General features: G+C 39.1%; 1 protein-coding gene across 4 annotated transcripts in view; it reads left to right on the top strand.

The window, feature by feature from the left end:
* atad2 (ATPase family AAA domain containing 2) overlaps positions 1-26246 on the top strand; it is a 93468-nt gene that overhangs the window by 41105 nt on the left and 26117 nt on the right. For 2 of the 4 annotated variants that reach the window (XM_087986212.1, XM_087986209.1), the window contains exons 17-25: positions 993-1122; positions 11829-12015; positions 13541-13726; positions 14250-14385; positions 14664-14860; positions 16116-16275; positions 17720-17842; positions 18098-18247; positions 24025-24459. In XM_087986212.1, the coding sequence (XP_087842338.1) occupies positions 993-1122; positions 11829-12015; positions 13541-13726; positions 14250-14385; positions 14664-14860; positions 16116-16275; positions 17720-17842; positions 18098-18247; positions 24025-24459 (1704 nt within the window). The remainder of the gene's footprint in view (positions 1-992; positions 1123-11828; positions 12016-13540; positions 13727-14249; positions 14386-14663; positions 14861-16115; positions 16276-17719; positions 17843-18097; positions 18248-24024; positions 24460-26246) is intronic. The other 2 variants (XM_087986211.1, XM_087986213.1) reach the window with 2 other exon arrangements.

Here is a 26246-nt window from a genome sequence, read left to right as displayed (position 1 = left end):
ATGCTATTGAACAACTAACCCAGAGAACCCAACTCCATTTCCTCTATGAAAGACCTGAAAAAAATGCACATACTGTAAATCGGAGACAAAAAGACAAATTGCTGGAAAAGCTCAGCAGATCTGGCAGCCTCTGTGGAGAGAAATCGGAATAAACATTTTTGACTTGAGTGAACTTTCCTTGGAACTGTTCTGAGGAAGCTTTAATTCTGATTTCCCTCCACTGCTGCCAGGCCTACTCGGCTTTTCCAGGAATTTATATCTTTGTCTCAATTTCTTCTACAGCTGTTTAAGAATTTGAATCCCGAAAGTCAAAACTTGAGAATAAAAAAAATGTATTGATGCAAGTAATTGTAAAACCATCAAATTGTCCTAAAAACACTGCTAATTAACTGCCATTAGCCAGCCAGCATAACTGTTGGCCCACACAAAGATCTTGGATCTCCTTCATGGCTGAACAAGACACTCAGTGTTAGAGTTGACTTGAAAAAGGCATTAAAATGCCTAGTTCCAAAGCTCTGGATATCTCTGTCTCCCTCCCTCCCTCCCTCCCTCCCTCCCTCCCTCCCTCCCTCCCTCCCTCTCTCTCTCTCTCTCTCTCTCTCCCTCCCTCCCTCCCTCCCTCCCTCTCTCTCTATCTCTCTCTCTCTCTCTCTCTCTCTCTCTCTCTCTCTCTCTCTCTCTCGCTCGCTCGCTCGCTCGCTCGCTCGCTCGCTCACTTGCGCTCTCTTTCTCTCTCTCTCTCTCTCGCTCACTCACTCACTCGGGAGTGCTGTGGAATCTATGATCTATTAACGATGCAGCATGTATGTGTGGTGTTATTACTATAAAATAGAGGATCTGTGTCTGCAGGGGATATGTTATAAAATGTGTTTATTTTCAGCTGGTAGATTGATTGATGACTGTATTATGATTTGGGCTTGAGGGATACACAGGAGAAAATGTATTTGTTCGAATCAATAACACATCACTGATGTGATTTCTCCTTTCAACAGATGGATTAAATGATATACTAAATGATGGCATTTACAGTGATGATGAAGGTCCATCTGTTTTTGAAAATGGCCGACTTCAGAAATCACCTAACAAGCAGGGCCATAATGGGTATTTCCTCTGTTACAACAGGTATATTGTAACATTATTTACCTTCTGTAGCCTATCTTTACTTACCCATAAGAAATGAATATAATGTGTGGATTTTTGTCATCAACTTTTCTGGCTATAACCACTTTAGAGCATTGATAGGGGCAAAACAAATGGGCTTTAGAGTTGTAGACATTTTTTTTCCAGGAGTTGACTCAAAACTTGTGCAAGCATAGAACTAGGAACAGAACACCCCTTCACACCCAGATCTCGATTTTGAGACTTGGTGAAAAAGTGAGAGATCTGAATTTAGGTTTAAGATAATGAAGGTAAATATATCCAATAGTTCTAGAATATTTTGTGCTTAACCTTTAAGTGATCCAGTAAGTGTTCTCTGCCAGAAGACACATCCTCTGGGACCTTCCCTGACTCAAGTATTGCTGAATGTTCACTACCAATGCCTCCTCAATCTCCTCAGTTATCTCCTTCAGAACACTGGGGTGTAGTCCATCTGATTTGGGTAATTTACACAGCTTTAGACCTTGCAGCTTTCCCAGCACGACCTCCTTAGTGACGGTCACTATACTTACCTCTGCCCTTGACTCTCTTTAAGTTCTGGCATGATTCTGGTGTCTTTTGCTGTGAAGATTGACGCCATTTCTTTGTCCCCTATTTCTGTTTCTCCAGCCTCATTTGGACTGCTGTAAAATGTCTACCCTTGCTTCTCTCTTACCTTTTTTAATGTATCTACAAAAACTTCTGCAATCTTCTTTGACTTTGATCGTTAACTCACCCCAAATTTCATCTTCTTCTGTCTTTGTCTTCTGGTTTTTGAAAGCTTCCTAATCTGACACAGATTGAATGAACTGTGTTCAAGCAAACTGACTGTAAAAAGCAGCAAACTATTCTAACTTGATATTCCAGTTGGCTCACAGTCTTGCTTGTTTGTGCATCACACATGCACATGTAAATACTTCATAAATGTTATGGGGGTTTCTGCCTCTAGCTCCCTTACAGGCAGTGAGTTGCAATTTCCCACCATCCCCTGGCCTGTGTCCACCAGTAGTGTTCCAGAAGGATTGATACTGGGTCCACTTTTGTTTGTCATTGATATAAATGATTGGGATAAGAATTTAGAAGGCATGGTTAGTAAGTTTGAGGGTGACATAAAAAGATGGTGGTACACAAAAGTGATGATGAAGACGATTATCTAACACTACAAAGATCAATTGGGTCACTGGGCTGAGGAGTGGCAGATAGTGTGTAACTTGGATAAATGCAAGGTATTGCATTTTGGTAAAACGAATGTTATGAAGATATGGGTGTACTGTACCTTTTTAAGAAAGTTAAAAGCTAGCAGATCCATCTGACAGCACCAAGTGTTCTCAACAAGATACAATGTAGCATATGGTCCAGCAGGTATGTAGCTGGTTGCCTGGAGAAAAAAGATTTGAACTAGGCCCATCAGTTTAAATTATACCCCAAAAAATACCAAATTCCAATCCAGTTTGAATTTGGTATATTGACAATTTTTAAAACCAATGACAGAATCCGATGCTTTGGGGGTATAAGACCAGGGAAAACTGAACAGTTGGGAGGAGAACTGTCATGCCACCAGCAAGTAGAGACTACCTGCAAAATAGCTCTCGTAGACGTACCTTTATCCATCCATGATCTGTGAAGCATAATCCCTAAGAAGAAAAAAAGACACAGGAAGATCCAAATAGGAGAATTGATAGCTGGCTGGTTTTGGAAACTTGGACTTTTGGGAAATCTTAATGGTGGGGGGCGTGTTTATCGGATTAGTAATGGATAAGGGAAGCTAAAAGAAAGGTTAAAGGAAGGAGTTGTAAATAGCTGTTAATTATTCTCTGTTATACTTTGATAAATTTGTTAATTTTTACTTTAAATAGTTCTTGGCCTCTCGAATCTTCATAGATTACTGCATGGGATAAATCTTTTCTGTGTTGCTGGTTTAAATTAAGCTGGAGGGTTTACACCGTGTCATATTACAGTTTGGGGGCTTGTCGCTGGGATTTAAACAGCTGGGGGTCTTTTGTCCACAATTTGAAGAGTTTGGGTCTTGGATTTGGGATTTGAATTGGTTTAGACAGATTTGAATCGTTTTGAGGGTACGAAAAGTCCTTGCAGATTTAAATACTTGCAGTTTAGTCCTAGATCTTTGAATAAAACGTAGGTGAGACTATTTGTTTAATTTTGGTGACATCAACATTTGTTTAACCAAGGACAAAAGTAAAGCTGAAATTGTGAGGGAGTTATTCAAACACTTAGGTGTGTCAGAGAAACAGACAAGTGCAGTAGAGGTAGAAAAACTTAAATTACAGTTGAGTAAAATTTAGAAGATAACGACAGGGAGAAAAAAAGAGAGAGGAAAAAGAGAGAAAGGCTCTTAGCTGAGCAAAACGAGCGAGAATTTGAACTTGATAAGTTGCGACTTAATCAGCAAAGTCAAGTTAACAAGATGGAGATTAAAAGAGAAGGTAGTGATGTATGCAAATATGTCAAAACTCTGCCACATTTTGATGAGAAAGATGCTGAAGCCTCCTTTATTTCATTTGAAAAATTGACTAGGCAGCTGGAGTGGTCCGAGGCTTTATGGGAAATGCTAGTTCGGGCTAAACTGGGAGGCAGAGCTAGTGAAGGATTTGCCCCGCTTTCAGATGAGGTGTCAAGAGATTATGAAGAGGTTAAACAGGTTATTTTAAGTGCTTATGAATTGGTACCTGAAGCATGTAGCCAGCAGTTCAGAAACAAAGGAACCAGGTCAGACTTCTGTTGAATTTGAAAGAATTAAACGTCATTTGGATGCGTGCTTTGAAAACTGATAAGACCTTTCAGGCTCTGAGATTATTCTGTTAGAGGAGTTTAAAAATTCACTTCCAGCGATGGTAAGAATTCGAGTGGCGGAACAGAAAGTTCAGGAAGTGAGAAGGGCAGCAGATGAGTATATGTTGGTGCATAAGACCAGATTCCAGCCAGAATTTCGTCCAGTGAGGGATAGAAGTTGGGAGAAGGGGAGGTCCTACACTACGAAACCAAGAGTAGAGAGGATTCGGAGATGCCGGTGTTGGACTGGGGTGTACAAAGTTTAAAAAATCACACAACACCAGGTTATAGTCCAACAGGTTTAATTGGAAGCACACTAGCTTTCGGAGCGATGAAGGAGTGTCGCTCCGAAAGCTAGTGCGCTTCCAATTAAACCCGTTGGACTATAACCTGGTGTTGTGTGATTTTTAACAGGGGTAGAGAGCACTGATAAGAATTACCACAGGAGCCAATAGAGGAAGTGAAAAGCCTCAGGTATTTTCACTGTAATGGAGTGGGACATGGAAAATTACAATGCTGGTGGTTTCACAAGGGCACTGGGAAAAGGTGGTTTCATTGCCAGAAGGTGGGACACACAGACACATTGCTGGTCTTTGGGAAAAGATGTGATAAAAGAAGCTAAGCCAGTAAAGATAGAAAAGGAGACCCCAAGAAGAGCTGAGGAGCTGCAGGAGAGTGCACAGCCTAGGCAGGGGCTGGGTATGGAGTTAGTACCTGATCTCTATCCATAGAGGCAAATTCTTTCTAAAGTTTACTCCAAACAAAAAGGGGAAGGAGGACAAGAAGTTATAATTTTGAGCGATACAAGGTCTAATTAGTCGCTGACAGTAAGGGGTGAGCTAACATGCACTCTTTCTAATCTATTACCTGAGAGTGTGGTAAATTATGGGATAGATGGACAGAAATTTAATGTTGCCCTATGTAAGTGGCAACTCAAGACTGCGGAAGTTACAGTGGGAGTGATTGGAATTCAGTTTGTTCTTGGGAATGATTTGGCAGGATCCAAAGTGGGAGTGACACCCCTTGTTGAGAAGACCAAGAAACCGAGGAGTTAAAATAAAACTATTCTGTATTTTCCCAGACTGTGTGGTAACCAGGTGCCACTATCATAAGTCACAGCACGAAGTGAAAAGTAAAGGGAAAGGTGAAGGAAGTGAGGTTCAGTTAGAGGACACCTTGTTTGACGTAATAGTGCAGGTAAAACCTGAACAGGCAAGGGTCAGACAGAAGTGTTTAGTCCTGAAAGGCTAAGAGAATTGCAACAACATGACAAGACAATATAAGATATATGTGTGGATGTGTATTCCAAAAAGGAGGCAGAGTGTATTCTGGAGAGTTATTATCTGAAAGATAGAATCCTAAGGCGGAAATAGAGACCGCGGCAGGTTAATGCAGAGGAGAAGTGGGCCAAAGTGCACCAGATTGTGTTGCCGCTAGCATACAGACAGGAAGTGTTACGGGTAGCTGTAGGAGGTCACTGAGGGGTACAAAAGACTTAAGCTAAGGTACAAAAACATTTTTATTGGCCTGGAATGCACAAGGATGTGGTTAACTTTTGCCATAAGTGTCACACATACCAAATGGTAGGTAAGCCACAGGCGGTAATACAACCAGCACCTTTGTTGCCAATTCCCGCATTTGAAAAACATTCCATGCAGGTTATAAATGATTGTATAGGTCCCCTCCCGAAAACTAAAAGTGGGAACCAGTACTTGTTAACCATAATGGATGTGTCTACCAGATTTCTGGAGGCAATTCCATGACGGAGTATCAAGGCAAAAAAGGTGGGAGAGGAGTTAGTAGCTCTCTTCACGCGGTATGGGCTACCAAGAGAGATAAAGTCGGACCAAGGGTCAATATTTACTGCTAGGTTGTTTAAGGTTATGGATAGCTTAGGTACACAGCAATTTGAATCCAGTGTGTATTATCCTGAATCCCAGGGAGCTTTCGAAAGGTGGCATCAGACCTTGAAGACCATGTTGAGAACATACTGTCAGGAATGTTTGGGATAAAGATATCCTATTTGTATTGTTTGCCATTAGGGATGTCCCAAACAAATCTACTCCATTCGTTCCCTTTGAGTTAATATTTGGGCACGAAGTGAGAGGTCTTATGAAATTAAAGAAAAGTTGCCAGGACCAACGTCTGAGATCTCAGTTAGATTATGTATCAGAGGTGAGGGAGAGACTAAATCGAGTCGGTGAGTTAGCTAAACAGCACCTAAAGAAGGCACAGTATTGAATGAAGCAGGTGGCAGAATAAAGCTGAGACGCTGACATTTCCTTGAGGGGATAACTTATTAGTACTGTCACCAGTGGTGGGAGATCCCTTCAAAGCCAGATTTATTGATTGAGAAAAGTTGAGTCAGGTGAACTATCTAGTAAAAATGCCAGATAGGGGGAAAAAAGGTATTGAGTATGTCTTGTGAACATGCTGAACGTCTTACATTAGAGAGAAAGATCTAAAGAAACAGGTGTTAGTTACTACCCCACAGAGTGAGGAATCAAATCCAGATGATGTGGATTTTGATGTGCCTCAAAATAGATTAAAAAATGAAGTCCTTGAGTGGGATGGGTTAGCAAGTTATCTGTCTCAGGAGCATAGAATGCAGTTGAGAGATTTGTTACTGCAGTATAAAGACATATGTAAGAATTCGATGGGGAGGACTAATGCTATTGTATATGAAGTAGACGCAGGAAATACTGCTCCGATAAAACAACACCCCTATCAGCTTAATCCTTTCAAAGTCAGACAGGTCCAGATGGAGATGGAGGCCGTGCTCGACGAGGACATCATCAAACCAAGCCAGAGCGAGTGGACATCATCAAACCAAGCCAATCGTCTTAGTTCCCAAACTGGATGGGACTGAACGATTCTGCGTGGATTATCGGAAGGTCAACGCCATTACAAAATCGGATTCTTATCCAATTTCTAGATTGGAGGACTGTATCAAGAAAGTCTGAAAGCCAGTTATGTCACCAAGTTGGACTTAATGCATGGTTACTGCCGGGTACCTTTATCAGAGACGGTGAAACAAATTTCTACATTTGTAACCGCAAATGGGCTATATCAGTTTAAAGTGATGCCCTTTTGGAATGAAGAACTCATCCGCCACATTCCAAACACTCATGAACAGAGTTGTGGCTGGATTAACAAACTATACAGTCTATTTGGGTGACGTAGTGATCTTCATTAAGTCCTGGAAAGTCACATGGTACAGTTAGCAGAGTTCTTTGAATGACTAATTGAAGCAAATCTGGTGATAAGCTTAAATAAAACTGAATTTATGAAAGCAGAGGTGATGTTCTTAGGACATAACATCGGTCATGTCAGTAGACCCTGTGGAAAGCAAAGGCTATCGAGGAATTTCCACGATCAACCTTGAAGAAAGAGGTGCTTCGATTCTTGGGATTCATCGGATTCTGTTGGAGGTTTGTTCCAAACTTCTTCAGTGTACTGACACCATTAACCGATTTTTGCTGAATAAGAACACAAAGTTATGGTGTACAGAACAATGCCAGGAGGCATTCGATCATTTTAAATCAGTATTAACCACCAAAAGCAGTTTTAGCTACACCAGATTTTTCAAAACCTTTTGAAGTCGCCATCGATGCTAGTGACATTGGAGTTGGAGCTGTACTCTTGGAAGATGAGGCTGGGATGGAACTGCCAGTTGGTTACTTTTCAAAGATCATCAACGTCCACCAGAGGAAATATTCCATGATCGAGAAAGAACTATGAGTTTGGTACTGGCCTTACAACATTTTAATGTTTGTCACGAGCAATGTGTCACACGGTTGTGTACATGGATCACAATCCGCTTAAAGTCTTAGATAGCTTTAAAGACAAGAATGAGACTATTTCATTGAAATCTTATGTTACAGACTTTTAATTTCAAAATCATACATGTTGCGGGTCGTAAGAATGTAATCGCATATAAGTTATCGCAGATTTAACTGAGTTCAGATGAGATTTGTATTTATTTAATAATTATATGGAAAGAAGTTAAGGTGAATTTGTATTAAATTTATCTATGTTAGGATAATGTGTTTAATAAAATAGAATATATAATGAAGCCATCTTTTCATTATGATGGTTCATTTTTTCTTAAAGGGAGACGTGTTATGAAGATGTGGATGTACTATATCTTTAAGAAAGTTAAAAGGGAGCAGAATTACCTGACAACACCAAGTGTTTTCATCATGATGTAGCATGTGGTACAACAGTTAGTGTAGCTGGTTGCCTAGAGACAAAAACAGATTCGAATTAGGCCAATCAGTTTAAATTATACCCCAAACAATACCAAATTCCAGTCAAGTTTGAATTTGGGACATTGACAATGTTAAAAACCAATGACACAATCTGATGCTTTGCGGGTATACTACTGTGGGAAATTGAACAGTTGGAAGAACTGCCAAGTCAGCAGCATATAGAGACTGCCCTAAAAATAGCTGTCTTAAAGGTACCTTTATCAATCCATGACCTGTGAAGCCTAATCCCTAAGAAGAAGAAAGGAAGACACAGGAAGATCCAAATAGAAGATTCGACAGCTGGCTTGTTTTGAAAACTTGAAATTTTGGGAAATCTTAATCGGGGGTATTTAATTGGACTAGTATTATAGAAGGGAAGATAAAAGGTAGGTTAGAGGAAGGAGTTGTTAATAGTTGTTAGTTAATTATTCTCAGTTATATTTCAAGAAATAAAGTTGTTAATTTTTACTTGAAATCGTTTTTGGCCTCTTGAATTTTCACAGATTACTGCATGGGATAAATCTTTTCTGTGTGGCTGGTTTAACTTTAGGCAGGAGGATTTACTCTGTGTCGTAACACAAACAATGGCAGGACTGTGCAATTAATGTTAGGGCTTCGGGTAGTTTTGTTGAACAAGGGTTAGGTATATAATTCTTTTGAAATTTGTGGCACAGCTAGATAGGGTGGTTAAGGTGTTTCGCACACTTTTCTTCTCTACTCAGGCCTTCTGAGTATAGGAGTTGGAATGTTTATGTTAAGGTTGTACAAGACGTTGGTGAGGCCTTTTCTGGAGTACTTTCTGCAGTTTTGGGTTGCCCAGTTATATGAAAGATATTATTAAGCTTGAGAGAGTTCAGAAAAGCTTTACGAAGATGCTGCTGGGACTGGAGGGTTTGAGTTAGAACGAAGAGGCTGATGGGTTGGGACTTCATTCACTGGGGTATATGAGGTTCTGGTATGAGCTTGAGGTTTACAAAATCATGAAGACAATGGATCAGGTGAATAACGAAGGTCTTTTCCCTAAGCAGGGGGATTTTAAGACAAGGAGCATATTTTTAAGGTGAGGAGAAAATTTAAAAAGGATATGAGGGGCAACTTTTTTTTCCACAGTGGTTTGTGTGTGGAATGAACTTTCAGAGGAACTGTTGTATGCAGGTACAGTTAGTGTTTAAAAGACATTTGGATAAGTACATGATTAGCGAGGATATGGGCCAAATGCAGACAGGTGGGACTAGTTTAGTTTGCAAACATGTTTGTCGTGGACTAGTTGGACTACATCATTGGACTACAAATTTCCTTGATGTATGACTCTGTCCATGACTCATTACCTATGAGCCTTCATCCTGAGTTGTTTGAGTCATACAGCACAGCACCAGGCATCCTAATTCGACCTAATCCTGTTTGGCTCATATCCCTCTGAAACCTTCTCATTCATATACCATCAAGATGCCTTTTAAATGTTGTTCTTCCAGCAGCTTCTTTCATACACATACCACCCACTGCATGCAAAAGTTACTCCTAATGTCCTTTTTGAATCTTTTCTCTCTAACAAACCTATGCCCTCTAGTTTTGGACATTCCCCGCTCTAGGAAAAAGATTTTGGCTATTTACCCTAACCATGCCTCTCAGGAGGTTTATAAACCTCCTATAAAGTCACCCCTCAACTTCCAATGCTGCGGGGACAATAGGCATAGCCTATTCAGCCTCTCCCTATAGCTCAAGCCCTCCACCCTGGTAGCATCCTTATAAATCTTTACTGAACCCTTTCAAGTTTCTCCTATAGCAGGGAGACCAGAATTGAACGCAATATTCCAAACGTGGCCTAACAAATGTCCTGTACAGTCACAATGTCTCGACCCTTATTCTCAATGAAGGCAAGCGTCCCAAACAATACCACCCTCTCTATTTGCAGTTTCATTTTCAAGGAGCTGTATACCTGTACCCCTAGGATTCTTTGTTCAGCAACACTCCCCAGGCCCTCCCACTAACTCAATAACTCCTGCCCTGGTTTGCCATACCAAAATGGCAACCTCTTGCATTTTTCTAAATTAAACTCCATGTGCCATTGCTTGACCCATTAGCCTATCTGATCATGGTCCTGTTGTACTCTGAGATAATTTTCTTTGAGTTCACTACACTAATTTTTTTTGTCATCTCCAAACTTATTAACCAACCCTCCTACATTCACATCCAAAACATTTATACATATTTTCTTGGCAGTTTTTTACTTCTTGTCAGTGGTTGTTTGCTATTGCCATTCTCTGTTAAGAGTAGGGCAAACAGGCAGGTCCTAAGTCCACCTCGGCTCCAAAAGGTATTGTGCTATTGGCCTTATTTTTAACCCCATGCTAGCCAGCCAACCAACCTTTTTTTTTAAAGAAATATGTTGTCAAAATTTAAATAATTTACTTGGCATTTCATTTTATTATTTACTGAATTTTATTAATCTGACCCTCTTTTTTTTGTTAATATTTAATCATCTGTGAACATTTGATTTGGTATAATTTGTATGTCCACTTTAACCATTCCAATGTGGTACTTTGTTTTTGGAGTTCATGTCTTTCCGCTGTGATATTCGACCAAGGCTTTGTCTGTCTGCTCAGAAATATCTTTACTCAAGATAGAGTTGGAAATCTTTCTTGGCACTTTTGGGCAGCGTTTATCTGAACCCTGCCAAAAACAGATTAACGAAGCACTTTTCTCATTGCTGTTTATTGCACCTTACTGTGTGCAAACTGCCGACCCTGTTTCCCAACAAAAAGAGGACTATATTTCAACACTAATTCATTTACTGTCAAGTGCTTTGCAATTTCTTGGAGGCAAGGGTTGAAGATATGATTAAATATTAACAAAAAAAGAGGGTCAGATTAATAAAATTCAGTAAATAATAAATCTGATTTAGCCGCTGTGATTGCTTTTGTTGTTGAATAGTTGGATTTTTGTTTCTTTGTGGTAGAATAAGTAGGTAGATCAAAATCAAGATGTGAATGAAAGCCCTTTATCCTTTCTGGTTCTTTGATTATTAAACTAACCTGAATTTCTTTTTAGCAGAACATGGAAGAATGCTATGCACTTGTTTGTTGCTCTTGGTGTCACATAGAGAACCAAACTTTCACATAAAGTTCACTGATTCTGTTGAGAGTGATGGCTAGAGCTATCTTCGCAAGTTCTCGTGCGATCTCTACACAAAAATGGTTGTTCACAGCTGAAAATTTTATGCAGTTCAAAAATGTCTGTTACCTCAAACTGTTGACTCATGTTTCCATATTAGGTATTAGGCTAGCCTAGGTCTGGAGTACAGAAATTAACTTTTAAGTGTCTCAGTCATTAACTTGAATGGTTGCCATTTTTTCAAGTTTTAGTGAGATAGAAATAGCTATTTACTTCTCCAGAGAAGCCATTGTTAATGAGTTTATTTACTCTTAGAAATGTTTATTTAAATTTCAAAAGGTTTCTTGTGGGTCTTGAGAAAGAATAGTCTGGTTCCAATCACCAAAAAATGTCATGTGGCTTCTGGTAGCCATTTTGTAAGATTCCTTGTAACCAGTTTAAAGACCGTTTAGCTTTATCATGCAAAACTATACAATATTTTAAAGTTTCAGTTGAGCAGTAAACATGATCTTTTTTTCAGTATTTAAATTTTTTTATTAGGTGTGCCTATCACCAACCAACCTCCTACAGACCGAGGCTATTGCTGTCTGGAAAACCAGGTTCAGGTCAGAGTTCACATCTTGCCCCTGCACTCCTTCACAATTTGGAGAAATACACTGTGCATCGGCTAGACCTTCCAGTATTGTATGGCGTCAGTGCCACATCACCTGAGGAAACCTGCGCAATGGTAAGATTCTGTATGGTTGAAATAATCTGAATACACATTTTTAGTGGGAATTTTGTTTCTTGCTTACCATGGAAAAATAAAATTATCAAACAAATTAGACATTTCAGGTTATTGCATGCTTCTCGTAAAGTGGCTATAAACTGTTCAATTGAATTATTTTATGAACTAAATTCAGTCTTTGTAGAATGAATTCATAAAGTCACAATTATGAAATCGTTCATCTTGTAAAATTGTTTTTTTTTGTCCTCTCTGGGTGTCTTATCCTTTTCTTTAGATCATTGAAGATGATACTTATCATCCAAAATAAACGCTGCTTGGAACTTTTTGTTTTCAAAGTTACTATTACAAATTGTTTGTGTCTCCAAATGACACAAAATGTGTTCTTCATAAGCCTGCCACACACTTTGTTGTGTAACTTAGTGTGAAAATATCCAATCATAGTAATATTTTCCCAATTTGACAAACCTGTACAAATTGAATGAAGTAAATATCTTCTAAGGTTAGTGCCTTCATTCTGATCAAAATTGAAGGTTTTTTCAAGAAGTTTTCATTTTTAAATCTCCGCACCAGCAAGACTTAAACCTTTGTTGAGTTTTTCTTTGTCGACCAGGACAGGGAAGGGAGTTGGTAGAGGAATTTGTACTAAGCTAGCAGAATAACTTCAAAAAGTTTTGAAAATGAATGTTTCATTTATATTTCTTATGTTCAGAAATTTTTATAAATGCTCATGATTCCTGTGGAAGGTGAACGTCTGAAGCTGTGTTGTAGAAGAATATGTGACCCGCATTTGCAGGTGCAGATCGTTAATCAAGATTTTTCTCTCCATTCTAGCCAGTCGCTTTGATCTTTATTCAGAACAGTAGCTACGTTTTGACCAGCCTCTGTATGTTATTGACTGAACAGGTGTAGCATTTGACAAAAAACATATTCAATGCAGTATGAATGCTAACATCTTTATCTTCAACTAATGTGCCTCGTCAAGATTTTTTGATTTCTCTCTGGCATTTCAGTAAAGGCTAAAGAAATAATGTATTTTTAAGTATGTATTACATGGCACACCTTTTTCAGTACAGAAATTGCAGGAGTTCTGCAATACTTGCAACACTTATCTAGCATTCTGTGCAAGTTATGTCTGGCTGAGCAGATTAGGATGGTCTTACTCCTATAATTTAATGTAGCAGATAAGTTGAACAGGAGGGCCCAAGAGTTAGTCCATTGCTTCCTTCACTGTCAAGTAGTGATTCCCTGTCACTCTATTGGAAAATTATCAGATTAGTTTTACTAAAGTGGCATCTGGTCCTGTCAGTTACATAGGTAAAGAAGAAAGGTTCAATACGCTCTGAAAGAATCTAAATATGATGCTGCTGGAGGAAAATGTAGGTATTGCTCATTGCTCATTTTTTTTGTTGTGTGTGTGTCCTCCTTTATTGCAGAAACTCAAGTGCATTTCTAGATTTGAAGAGATTGTATGGTGTGTTGTCCTTGTACGTAAATTTATTTTATAGTATTACCTCAATTCTGTTAGCTATTTAGAGAAGCTCGAAGAACAGTCCCAAGTATCCTGTATATTCCGCATGTTGATCATTGGTGGGAATCAGTTGGAGACACCATGAGAGCCACGTTCATTACATTACTTCAGGACATTCCCACATTTACGCCCATCTTGCTACTGGCAACATGTGATGTCCCGCACAGTGAACTGGCAGAAGACGTGAGTTCTTATATATTACTGTGTTTTTTAAATCATGAACAACTTTTATTTATCTGATATAGTTTATGATCTATATCTTGGTTAATTTAGCTTTAATCAGGTCGATATTTTTTGAGAAAGTTAGTTTTATCTTCATGGATGATCAATGAATAGTATTCTAGCTATTCTAACATATTCATCTAGGGTTTATTGAGAGTGGTTTTAGTTTTGCTTTCCTTTGTTTCATGATATCACTAAGTACTTTCACCACAATACTTGATTTGTACTTTATCCAGTTTCATAACCTGACTATTGCAAGGAAGTAAATTTTTCAACAGCATTTTGATTAGGTCCAGTAAATTCATGTTATGTAAAGACAGTAATGAGTGTGGAAAGAAGGATGTGACTAAATTGTTGCACTTAGGTTAACGAATATTGGTCTGATGGATCAACTGTACTCAGATCCTCAAGTCTGTTTGATTGGGCATGATTAGAGTTTGAGATGTAATATTTCATCTCTTAAATAACCCTTTTGTCTTTTCAGGTAAAAAAGATATTTGTCTGTCATTACGGAGAAGTTTTTGATGTTGGGCTTCCAAGACGTGAAGAACGAAAGAAGTTCTTTGAAGAGCTGATATTGAAACAGGCTGCAAAAGCACCACCCTCCAAACAAAAGGCTGGTAAGTCAGAGTTGTGTTGCTGAAAGGAGTAATTAGACTAACTCGTACACACATGATTGAGGTACTTAGTAAAATAAGAATATATTTCAGATACTGTTTCTCAACATTTTTTTTATTTGGCGCTTTCTAAGCTTGAAAATTCAAAGTACTGAGTTTATAACCTGAAGTACAATTTAAAAATGTTTCCTAGTTGTTTTGTTCTACTTAATATTAAATAAATATTCACTTTGTATAATTGATCATGCTATTAGATCAATTTGAAATCACTTTTGTTTTAGTCCTTCAGGCTTTGGAGGTCCTTCCACTAGCACCGCCATCAGAACCACGACGCCTCTCCAAGGAAGAGGTGAAACGACTAGAAGAGGAGGAAGAAGGCACTCTACGGGAGCTGAGGCTTTTCCTCCGGGATGTGACTCATAGGCTGGCAAATGACAAGCGTTTCAAAGTGTTCACAAAACCTGTTGATGTCGAGGAGGTAAAAATCACTGAAATTCAGTGGAGCATGTTGTCCCATTAAACACTGGCCAAATGTTAATTCCGAATTTGTATAATAGAAAAAATTCTCTTTCACTTTTTGTCGCATTGTCAGTGGAATTTAAGGCAAGGTGAAGTATTTTGGCTTTCTTGAAAAAACAGATGTTGCATTCACAAGGGGCTTTGCTTGACCTCCAGATATCCAAAGTAGAAATTTACACTTTGTTTTATATTGTCGCTTCTTATTCTTCCGAGCAAAATGAGTCACCTCCTATTTCTCTGAATTTTATCTTTCACCTGAAACCATTGTCACATTCACAAGGACAGACAAGTTGGGGGATTTTTATATGATCTCTCTAACATTTCACAATACCTCCAAGTTTTGAATCACCTGCAAACAAGGAAGTTTTGCCCAGCATACAGAGGTCATTAATATTGATCAGGTAAAGCGAGAGTCTCAACGCTGGCCCCTGGAGAATGCCATTGTAAATCGGAGAATCATCCATTAATGAAAGTTGGCATTCCTTAACTAACCTGCATTTATCCCATATATCTATGAATTAACAAGCTTCGAAACATGCAATTGTGTCTACCACTGTCTACATCTTGTCTTAATTTTCCTGACCATAATTAACACTGACTATTGCTAAGCCCAAGTCTTAAAATACATCACCCCTCTCCCATTGCCCCTCCCTCACTTCTTTCAAGGCCATCCTTGTGATCGTCATTCTCTTTTCTCTGGAGATGAGGTAGAGTGAGTTCACTCTTGCCATTTTGAAAAAAAGTAATTCAACTACTTAATAAATTCACATTAAATACCTAAGATGAATGAAAGTACTGTGAATCATTTTGGAGGGGAATAATTTAGCTTGACTGTACCACCGAGGATTTAAAAATAGTTTACCTCTGCCCTTCAGAATTAGCTTATGTGTAATACTGTACGTTTTATAACATACTGTGACTTCAGTATTTATTCATCCGCACTTTTCTGGAAGTAAACTGTCACGTGTCATCTGTCACATCTTGCACATGTGCAGCTAGCTGTTTTTGTAGTTTGCAAAATTCACCCACTCTGATATGCTCCAGGAATGCATCCCTCACAAATGTTGAGACTTTGTTGCTTTGTGTTCAGAGTATGTCCAGGCTGATTGTCAGCTCTTGAATTTAGTCTAGAATAAATTGTGTAAACATTTTGCATACCGTTATATTATCTCTTGAAGTGTACAATTAGTTAAAGTTTTCTGTTTCTCTGTTAGGTTTCTGATTACTCCACTGTTATCAAACAACCAATGGACCTTTCCACTATTATGTCAAAGATTGACCTACACAGGTACATGACTGTAAAGGCCTATCTTCAAGACATAGAGTTGATCTGCAATAATGCACTGGAGTACAATCCTGATCGAGACCCTTCAGGTGAGAAACAAATAAGAGAATCTAATCTTTTGGAAAAGAAATTCCAAGTTGTCCAATTTAAGGGGAGCAGTTCTACTTTCGGGCAAGAATGGAACTGGAATAAAAATGAAAATGCTAGAGGAACTGTAGTTGTGACATGGAATCAAAGATGAGTTTTCAGGAGGAGTGACCAAAGCATTGTCAAAGATGGATTTTAAGGATGGCCTTGAAAGAAGTGAGGGAGGGGCTATGGGAGAGGGGTGGCGTATGCTAAGACTTGGCAATAACAATAACAACATTAGTTCAGCAAAATTAGGCAGAGATGCAGTAGACTAGAATCAAAGAAATTGAATACTCTGAAAGATTATAGTGCTGAACCATTTTAGCAACAAAGTCAAGAAAAGCTTTTGAATGGATTTGAATACAAGGATCAACATAGTAAATGGATCTGAGAACCTGTGAAATGGAAGCATAGTGAATAGGTTGCACTTTCTGCAAAGTATGATATGAGCAGGAAAATTGTGCACATCTGAATTGTCTGTAGGGTAGGAATTGTGCCTAGAATATAATGAGTTTCAGCAACAAATGAATTTCTATCAATACCAATGTTTTGATTTGAATGTTAAGGCAGGAGATTTTATAGGCATTGAATGGGGTATTCTGTTCAGTCTGCATCATGAATTTCAATTTGAGAGGATTAAACTCATTTAATTACTTATTCAAAAAAAAGTAATTTCTTTCTGTGCACTTGCGAAAAAGAAAAGGGCCATTTGGACAGAAACGGGATAGCTGGGAAATGCAAATTATATTACTGCAGTATAAAAGTTATTTTGTAACTTTTAATTGGCAATGCATTTTCTGTGGTTGTCTAGTTTGTAGCTGTTAAACAGTGCACTATTGCTTGGCAGATCAATTTCAGTTCAAATGGATAGTCTGGAGGACTACTTAAAATTGATATTTAATTGATTAAACTTCTGTATTTGAAGAATTGCTTTAATTCATTCACAAATCTGACATTTTGTTCACAATGTTTGTAGTTATTAGCTAGTTGCTAATTTCCCTCTAAGGTCACAAAGAACCACTTCCTGGCTGACTTAGATCATTTTTGGAGGACCGTTGAGAGTCAAGCACATTGAGAGAGTCTGGAGTCACATATAGGTGGGTTAAGAATGGCAGATTTCCTTCCCTGCTGGGCATAAATAAACCAGATGAGTTTTATGAAAAGAATCCTGTTATTTGGCACTGGCTTTTGTTCCTAGTTTATTTAAGTAACTGATCATCAATTTCCCAGCTACCACACTGGGATTTTATAACATGGCTGTGGAACATTATCGGTCCAGGTCTCTGGATTTCTAATAACATAACTGTTGTTTCCCCATCTCTGCCTCAGATCAAAATGGAATAGAAATTAAAAGTAGGTTGCTTTTGCTTCTCCAAAATGATAACTGGAATATTGCTGTCCTAGATCGTATGATTAGACACCGAGCCTGTGCTTTGAAAGACACTGCCAATGCAATTATGAAATCAGAACTTGATGAAGAATTTGAAAAGCTCTGTGAAGAAATTCAAGAATCGCGAAAGAACAGAGGTACATCATTTTCTATTATTAAGCCCTTTTGCTTTAATGCTAGTCATGTTCCATCAATTGCTTGCGGCAGCAAGTGTAACAGTTGACACATTGTGCCATAAGAAATAGCCTGTCAGTAAAGTAAATCTCGTGGTTGCTAGCATTGAGTGCTGATAGTATGCCAGCATCTATAATGCAAGCCCCTGCATTTACTGAAAAAGAATGCATTTTAACTTGCATATAATATCCAAATGTTAAATACTTTTGTTATCACAGGTTGCTATTCTTCCAAATTTGCACCCACGTTTTATCATGTGCTACCAAAGAATTCCACAACAGAAAATAAAAAAAACTGCCTTGAAACTTCTGAACAAAGAGTTGAAATGCCCACACCAGTTGCTGCAAGCACCCCTTCAGTCCCTAGAGGTAAGTTCATGGAGTTCTTGGTAATCTGCTAAAATCAACCTGCATTCTTTAAATGTTTTCCTTTCCTGTAATTTTCAAATCTTACTGGCTGTTGCTAATTTAAATTTGTGATTAAGGCTTGTGATTTTGAAAACCTGTTGCGGTCACTTGAGGTATTTGAAAACCTGAATTTCAGTGAAGCATTTTAAATAGATAGGAAACGCCATTTTTATCTCAGTAAATGACTTGTCATTGAAATAACTCCATGAAGGCAAGTATCCTGTCCCAAGTCACTGTTTATTTACACAAGCTTAGTACATGAGACTGATGCTGCTAGCTCAGAGCCTGCTCCTCAAGTGAACAGAATCCCTGACACTCCTGTTTATACCTGTCAGCTGAGGTTCTCTGGGGCTGTTAATCTGGTTTAGTCAAGGAACTTATTCTGCGGTCCACTTAGCTGTTCTCATTCCAGTCACAACACTCCTCCCCCTCTAAGTCCTAGGATGTAGGCCCATTCTTTTTTTTCCTGAAGCTTCTGGGACATTTTCGCACCAGGTCCAGTTCCTCTGACTCCAACTCTGCCTCAGATACTGGCGGGACCATTGTGCACCTAGAACATTTCTGAAGAAATTCATCATCCTTAGGCGGTAATGGTGTCAAGGTTGTGACGTCTGCAATGTCCATCTCATCATCCGAGATTTCTTCATTCAGCGGGGGAGAACCCATAGTTCAGACAGCTCACTGAATATTCTGAGGGGCTGGGTATGTTTTGCCCCTGCCCTATTTGAGAGGTGGTAGTTTTCTTATGGTCCACATGCTTGTTTAGGACCACCTCTGCTACTCTAACTTTTGTATGTCACTTGACCTCATGTCGACAATGCCTCTTACCCATGCCTGCATTTCCGTGGTTTGGACACCAATCTTCATCCCCTAAAATAAACTGTCTCTTTTGCTTAGAGGAGTCGTGTGTCCAGCATTGGCATTCCTGATATTCTTTCACTCTCCTTCACGCAGGTCCAGGAAGATCCAGGAGCTATTTCTGTAGTTGTGAGAGGGGTGATCTTATAATCAAAAAGAACTGGGGAGTTTGGTATCCAGTGAAGCTGTAGGCTGTTTCTTTAAGTCTGCTCTTTCTGCCAGATTGGAAGATGGATGATATAGAACTGTCCTTCCATGCCAAATGCTACTCGACTTGAGGAAATACTCAAATTCACTGCTGGTAAATGATAGCCTCTTGTCTGTGACTAACCCACTCCGGAGTCTGTGTATTGCAAAAGCTTTCAGCTTTTCAGTCATTGTCCTCGTGTTTGACAAATAAACTTTATGCAAGTCCAGCCACTTTGAATAGGTCTTCACGATGATTAAGAACATAGAGCCCATGAAAGGTCCAGCAGAGTCAATGTGTAATCGAATCCAAGGTTTACCCAGTGTTTGCCATGAATGTGGGGGAGCTGCTGGTGATAACCTTTGTCCATGTTGGCATTGCCCCACCAACATGGCTATGTCAGCATCTAATACTGGCCCCTCGTGAACTTCTCACCAACATCTTCATTTTGGAAACTCCTAGATGACCCTGGTGGAGTTCAACCAGTATTTGGTGATGAACTTTGCTCAGGACAATCACACTTGCTCCCTATAATAATATGCCATTGTCTATGATGACCTGGTCTCACATGATCCAGAAAGGTTTTGATTCTGGTTGTGATGACCCTTTTGTTTCCTCTATCACTAACGGCTGTTTTAGTTTTGCCAGGATGGGATCTTTTTGTATCCATAGTCTGACATTGTCAGTAGTGACTGGAAGGGTGTCCAGAAAGTTCAAAACTAGTATGGACTCCACTAGTATGGACTCCTCTAGTAGCAGCACCACTGGTGGTTAATTAGCCAGTGGTAGGTAACTTAAGGCATCTGCATTTGCCACTTGGCTTCCTGGATATGTTCTGAATTGTATTTGTATACACTCTGAATTAAAACCCTGCTGAATTAGACCTGAAGCTATGGGCAGCAAGGCCCTGTCCTCTTTAAGTAGCTCGAGCAGGGGTTTATGGTCTGTTACATTGCAAATTTATGTGCATAAAAGTACTGGTGGAACTTTCTCACAGCAAAGATGACTGCCAGACTTTCCTTTTCAATCTGGGCTTATCTTCATTCAGCCTTGGCCAAATCCAGGAAGCATATGCTATCAAGCGTTCCTCTCTGCAGGGCCACAGGTGAGCTGATTCCACCCCAATAACTTATGGGGAGGCATCTCATGTCAGCACCACATTTCTCTTTGGTTCGTATCGTGTCAGTACCTTAGATGATGATAGCTGCTTCTTCACTTCCCTAAAGGCTACAACTTGACGACATGACCATTTCCAAAGCAGACCCTTTCTCAATAGCAGATATAAGGGTGCTAGGGTGGAGAATAAGTTATGTATGAATTTTCTGTAATAATTCACCAACCCAAGGAAAGATTTAAGCTCCTGCACAAATGTGGGAGCTGGAACACCTTTGATAATCCTCATTTTATCTTCTAATAGGTGTAACCTGGTTTTGTTGACTCTGTAGCCCAAGTAGGTTACTTGTGTTGCCTGGAACATGTTTTTCCCATCTAAGGTGTACACCTGCCTGGAGGAAAGTTTAACCACTATGTCCAAGTTCTCTAAATGCTCTTTATTGGTCTTCCCAGTCAGTAGAACGTCATTCAGATAAATGATGACCTGGAATAGACCTGGTTAAAATCTCCTCCATCGTCTGCTGGAAAATGGCACGGATTGATGATACCTTAAATGGCAGTTCTTGTGTATAAGTACAAACCCTTACAGGTACTCATACTTTGGCAATTGCAGGTATGAATGGCTGTTACCCTGCTTCGGGAGGAGCCCTGCTAATTTTGCAAGGGATTGGGTATTTATCCAGCTGCAATAAGTGGTTCATCATTCGTTCGAAATCTCACAAAGGTGAACTGTCTGGCGTCACAGTTGGCGAGACTGGTGCTGCCCATTCCGCAGACTGTATTGGTTTGAGGATTTCTTTGGTTTGCAGTCTCCTGAATATTAGCATGTCCTCCTGATTCCTGCCTCTATTTTTGTATGTAAGGCTAGTCCTTGCAGAATTGTGGAATGGCTTCTTGGTTAACATGCAAAGTGGCACTGGGCCCTTTAATATTCCCTAGACCTTCCTGAAAAAAACTTTCAGTATTTAACTGGGACTTCACTTAGGCAGCCAATCAAATTAATCTTTCTCAACCAATTTCACCCCATCAAGCTTGGGCCCGAGCTTTTTATTATAATCAGTGGTAACTGAACCAGCTGCTTCTCATAAGAGACCAGAACCGAAGTTGTACCCTTAATGTGTAGGGGGTTCACCAGTAGAAGTTCTCAGCCTGGTCAAGGTCTTAAGTAAACTTAAGGATTGGAGTCAGAGTGAATTTTGTTAGATTGGTTCTGCAATCACTGATACAGCTGCGCTGATAACAGACTTCCATTAAAACTGGATGACCATTATACTTGACATGTATTTTGATTGGAACAGTTAAATTGCTTAGCAACATCCAAATCAGAACCAAAAGGCTGTAGGTGGACTTTCCAGGGTGTACGTTTTGCTGGATACCAGCCTATGAGTTCTCTTACTCAATTCAGGCCTAGTGGGACTCTCTTCCTATCTCAGGCCCACATACTGGCAGCAATTACAATGGCCTGTTGGCCCAGATCCTCAAGAAAATGCTAACTGTTTGACTGAGGCTTAGCTTTGTTTTAGGGTTTTGCTGTGGGCTGGCCTACAATCCTTTGGTTCAGGATATGTCCTGAGTGAGGCAATGTAATTTCCTTCAGTCAAATGGAGTTTCCCAAGCTCACTTGAACTAGCGAGGCTGTCCACTTTCACCTGCATATCCTGTGACAAACCTGCCAAATATTTTAATGACGAAGCCAGTTATAGTGTTTGTTTGAAGTCCAGTTGGTCTTCAGCTATAGGTGCTTTTGCATGATCACTTCATTAATCCAAATACTAACAGTCTCCGACATCTTAGTCAAGGTTAAACCCAGATCACTTTCCTCTGCCAGTCATCTTAACTTTGTCAAACATCTCAAAACAGATTCCCCAGGTTCTCTAACTGCCAGGTAAAACCAATAGCGTCTCAGAATTAGAGGAGGCTTGGGGTTGTGGTATTCCTCAACTAAATCCAACTTGACAGGTTTTCATATCTAGTGCCTTAGGGAAAGTTAGGCTCCTAATAACCAAAAATGTTGTGGCTCCACAATTTTTCAGGATAATTACTTGTTAGTTTTCATCTGCCCCAGTGTCATTTTTCCAGGAAAAAAAATGATGCATAATTTCCGTATACTGGGCACAGTTTTCGACAGGATCAAATGAGTCTAGCTTCCCAAATAGCAGCACAATGTTAGAAATGCTTTCTCCACCTCAAAGATGGTTGTGAGTGAATCTCTACAGGGGTTTGTTTTTCTGTTGTAGCCACTGAAATAATTCTATGAGGGCAGTTATCCTGTCACCAAGTCGCTCTTTATTTACATGACACTGACCCTACTAACTCAGAGCCTGCATCTAGAATGAACAGAATCTCTGACACTCCTGTTTATATGTCAGCCAGGGTTTCCTGATTGGGGCTGTTAACCTGGTCCAGTCAAGGAACTCTAATTTTGAGGTCCACCTGGATTATGTCATTCCAATCACTAAAGTCAAATATTGCAATAAAGCACTATCCTTCAGTGTGAATTATTGGATGTTAATACATATGGCTATAAAATTATACAAGGTTGTGCTGTCCCACAGTGACTTAAGTTGGTAAGCAGTGTGTAATTGAACTATCTTGATTTTCATTCATATTATCTGTCCCAGTTTAGTTCTTCATATCTGGGTGGCAGCAGCATTGCTACAATTGTCCCAAGTACATGTTGGTAAAAGGAAATGTTGGTGAGAATTCCTGCTTTTTGACCAATATACTACTGACCCTAGTTTGGAAGACCTACCTTTCACTATTCTGTGATTGGATAACCCCATGCTGTCTAAACTCAGTTATGAGCAAAACTGTTTTAGGTCAAGTACTCTCGGGTGATGAATGGACAATGAGTCAGTCATTTGTGAAGAAAGGAAAGGCTGCAGTCCTGTAGATGCTGATGTATGTGCATAAGATGGCCAGAATAACAAAATTCATTCTGATTGATTGAAAACACCTAAACCAAGGAAGTGTGTAGCGATTTTTGCAAAGCTTCAGATTCTTTTTAAATAACAAGTAAAATTTGGAATTAACATTAAACCACAAAACAAGGTTTCTTTCCCACAAACTTTGACAGTAATGACTCTCAACTTACTGAAAACACTGATTGTTTATAAATTCCAGAAAGAAGTCTATCTGCAGGTACAACCTAGTAAAACATCCGAATGGCTTTCATTTTTATACAAGAAATGCTTTATAAAGAAAAGACTCATTCATTTAGTTTCATGCAAACTTGGTCAATATGTACGCCGCTGTTAAAAATGGAGTGATGTTTAGAAATCACAATACATAACATTGAGGGTTGCCCTTGAGCAGAAACTGAACTGGACTTGCCAAATAAAACTCTGGCAACATGAGCAGGTCAGAGACTGCAAATTATTGCAACAAATGGACTGCACTGATTTAAGATGGCAGCACATCACATTCTGAAGAGTAATGAGGGATGGGCATTAAATACTGTCCCATAGTACCTTCGTCCCATGAATGAATTACAATAAAACATAAAGGATGATTGTATATATGTTCTATTTGTTGTGGGGGAACCTGAGTTGTTCTGACGTATCATGATATATTGTTTAAGCAGTTCAGTCAAAGAAGAAACTTCGTAGGTCTAATCACTGGGATTGTGATGTACATGCCAACAAATGCAAGAGGTCTTCACCAAATATCAAAAATGCAGAGGATGGTATTGGTGATAACACCACTGAGAGAATAGAAAATGACAATGATTCAGTTAAAGCTCAAACAGACTACAATGGAGATTGCTCCAGGGAAACTCAGCAAGACCAAAGTCTCTACAATGGCTGCATGAAAACAATGACTAAGGAATTTATTGAAGTCCAGTCTGATGGTGAACTGATCTGTGTTGATGTGAATATGTACAAGAAGAAAATGCTTTCTTCTAATGAAGCAAAATTGGAAGTAAGTGAACTGGGTGAAGGAAGTTGTATTAAAAAACAGCAACTTGAGTCAAGTGAATACATGGAAAAGAAGACTGATAAACAACATTCTGCAGGTCTGTGTGTTTTATAGTTTGTGTATGAGTTATATATATGTATTTATTTATTTTTGAACTTCCTTCCAACAGAGAGCCAGTTAAATCACATTTATAATTGAAGTATGGAAATAGCAAAATGACATTACTTTTCAACATGCATGTCAGATTCGTAGTGTCCCTATATCATCTATACACCAAAAGTACGAAAAGAGTGAATATGTTAAAAGTGAATTAAAACAAAACAGTCTTAAGGCGTTGTTCAAAGAGCAGGAGACTTTTGGCAAAGCCAACATTTATGCCTTAAATAATTCATCAAGACCGAATCATTGGTATTTGTGGGGCCTTTTGTTCAGAACTTGGCTGCTAATGTTTTTCATCCATGGAATTGGGCATTATTTGGCTAGGCTAGTATTTGTTGCCCATCTCTAATTTCCCACAGGCAGTTAAGAAACAGTCACATTGCTGTGAATCTCAAATCGGACAAAAATGAACGGCAAATATCCCTCCCTAATGGACATTAGTAAACAAATGGATTTTGATGACAATTGACACTTTTTTTTAGGTGTGACTGTTAGATTAGCCTTTTATTCCAGCTTTTTATTGAATTCAATTTTCAGCAACATTAGCTTGATTTTGGGTTACTAGACCTGTGACATTACCACTACGCCACTCCTCTTTCTTTTAAACCTAGCTTGAAGTAACAGTGCTTCAGAAGTAAGTTATATTATTTGTGACATACTGAGGTTGTGAAAGGAACCAAAGTAGGTGCAAGGTCATTTGTTTTTATAATTTTATTTTGCAATCTTAATCCGAGTTTCAGTTCGAGTTGATTGATTGTATTCTTGAGTAACAACTGCATTTTAAGCCTCTTGCATTTCCACCAAAATGAAATTCAGGACTGATATTTAGGGCTTGTTGAGCACATATTAGGGATTTAACATCTTTTCCTCCGGCAGCCATCAAAAAGATAATAAAATAGACTTAACTGAATGAAACCGCAGCCAATGTCAGCCATTGATTAAGACTAACTTCCAAGCCCAGTACTCCAGACATCTTCACTGACAAGCTGTCTGCGGATTTCCAACATGTACTCGAATGCTATCTGTTGGGCGATGGACTTAACTATTCTGAATATTTCCAATGCCCAATTTGTCTAGGTCAGTGCACCTGAACTTCTAAGGCAGGAACTTCTTCTGTTTGCATGATTGCGAATGTACTTGACTCCAGATTACTTACTTACTCTTTAATATCTCTTTGCCCTGTGATCAAAGTTCCAGATTTCTCCCTTGAGTCAGGTGAATTGGGGCAATTAGTGAGGCCAAAGGCACCTGGAAGAAATGGGAAGCCAGAGTCAGGGTGACCTATGAATGGGGTAAAATGAAACCATGCGGCCTATCTTTTCATTTCCTTTTTAGTTTTGGAGGCAGCATGGTGTCATTGAAGCAGTGGAGCATCCTAGAATTAAAGCCAACATTTCTCCCCCTCCCCACATTCCCCAAGGCTGAACAGTGTGATTTTGCCTAGGTCTGCAACCCTCAAGGCACAGCTATGCACCTGTGCAATATTTTGCTAAAATGGATTATGGGTATCCTACTTTGTGCCATCTTTTAAAAAATCTTTTAAAGTATGGATTTTCTTTTTTTCAATATTGTGCAGACATTTTATAATGGTGTCATTTTCCATTTTATATTGCAATCGCAGATGATTAGTTACCTTTGAGGTGGTTAAAAAGTGTTCTTTTTTTTTTATTTTTCTCTTTCCCTCCCTACAGCCAGAAATGTATGCTAGAGGGGTCGATTTCACAT

The sequence above is a fragment of the Chiloscyllium plagiosum genome, unplaced genomic scaffold (genome assembly GCF_037043375.1).
Source record: "Chiloscyllium plagiosum isolate Xiang-an unplaced genomic scaffold, Cpla_swu_hap1 HiC_scaffold_4, whole genome shotgun sequence".
NCBI classification, from domain to species: domain Eukaryota; kingdom Metazoa; phylum Chordata; class Chondrichthyes; order Orectolobiformes; family Hemiscylliidae; genus Chiloscyllium; species Chiloscyllium plagiosum.
The sequence above is the reverse complement of the archived record's forward strand: the minus strand, read 5'-3'. Positions and strand labels throughout refer to the sequence as shown.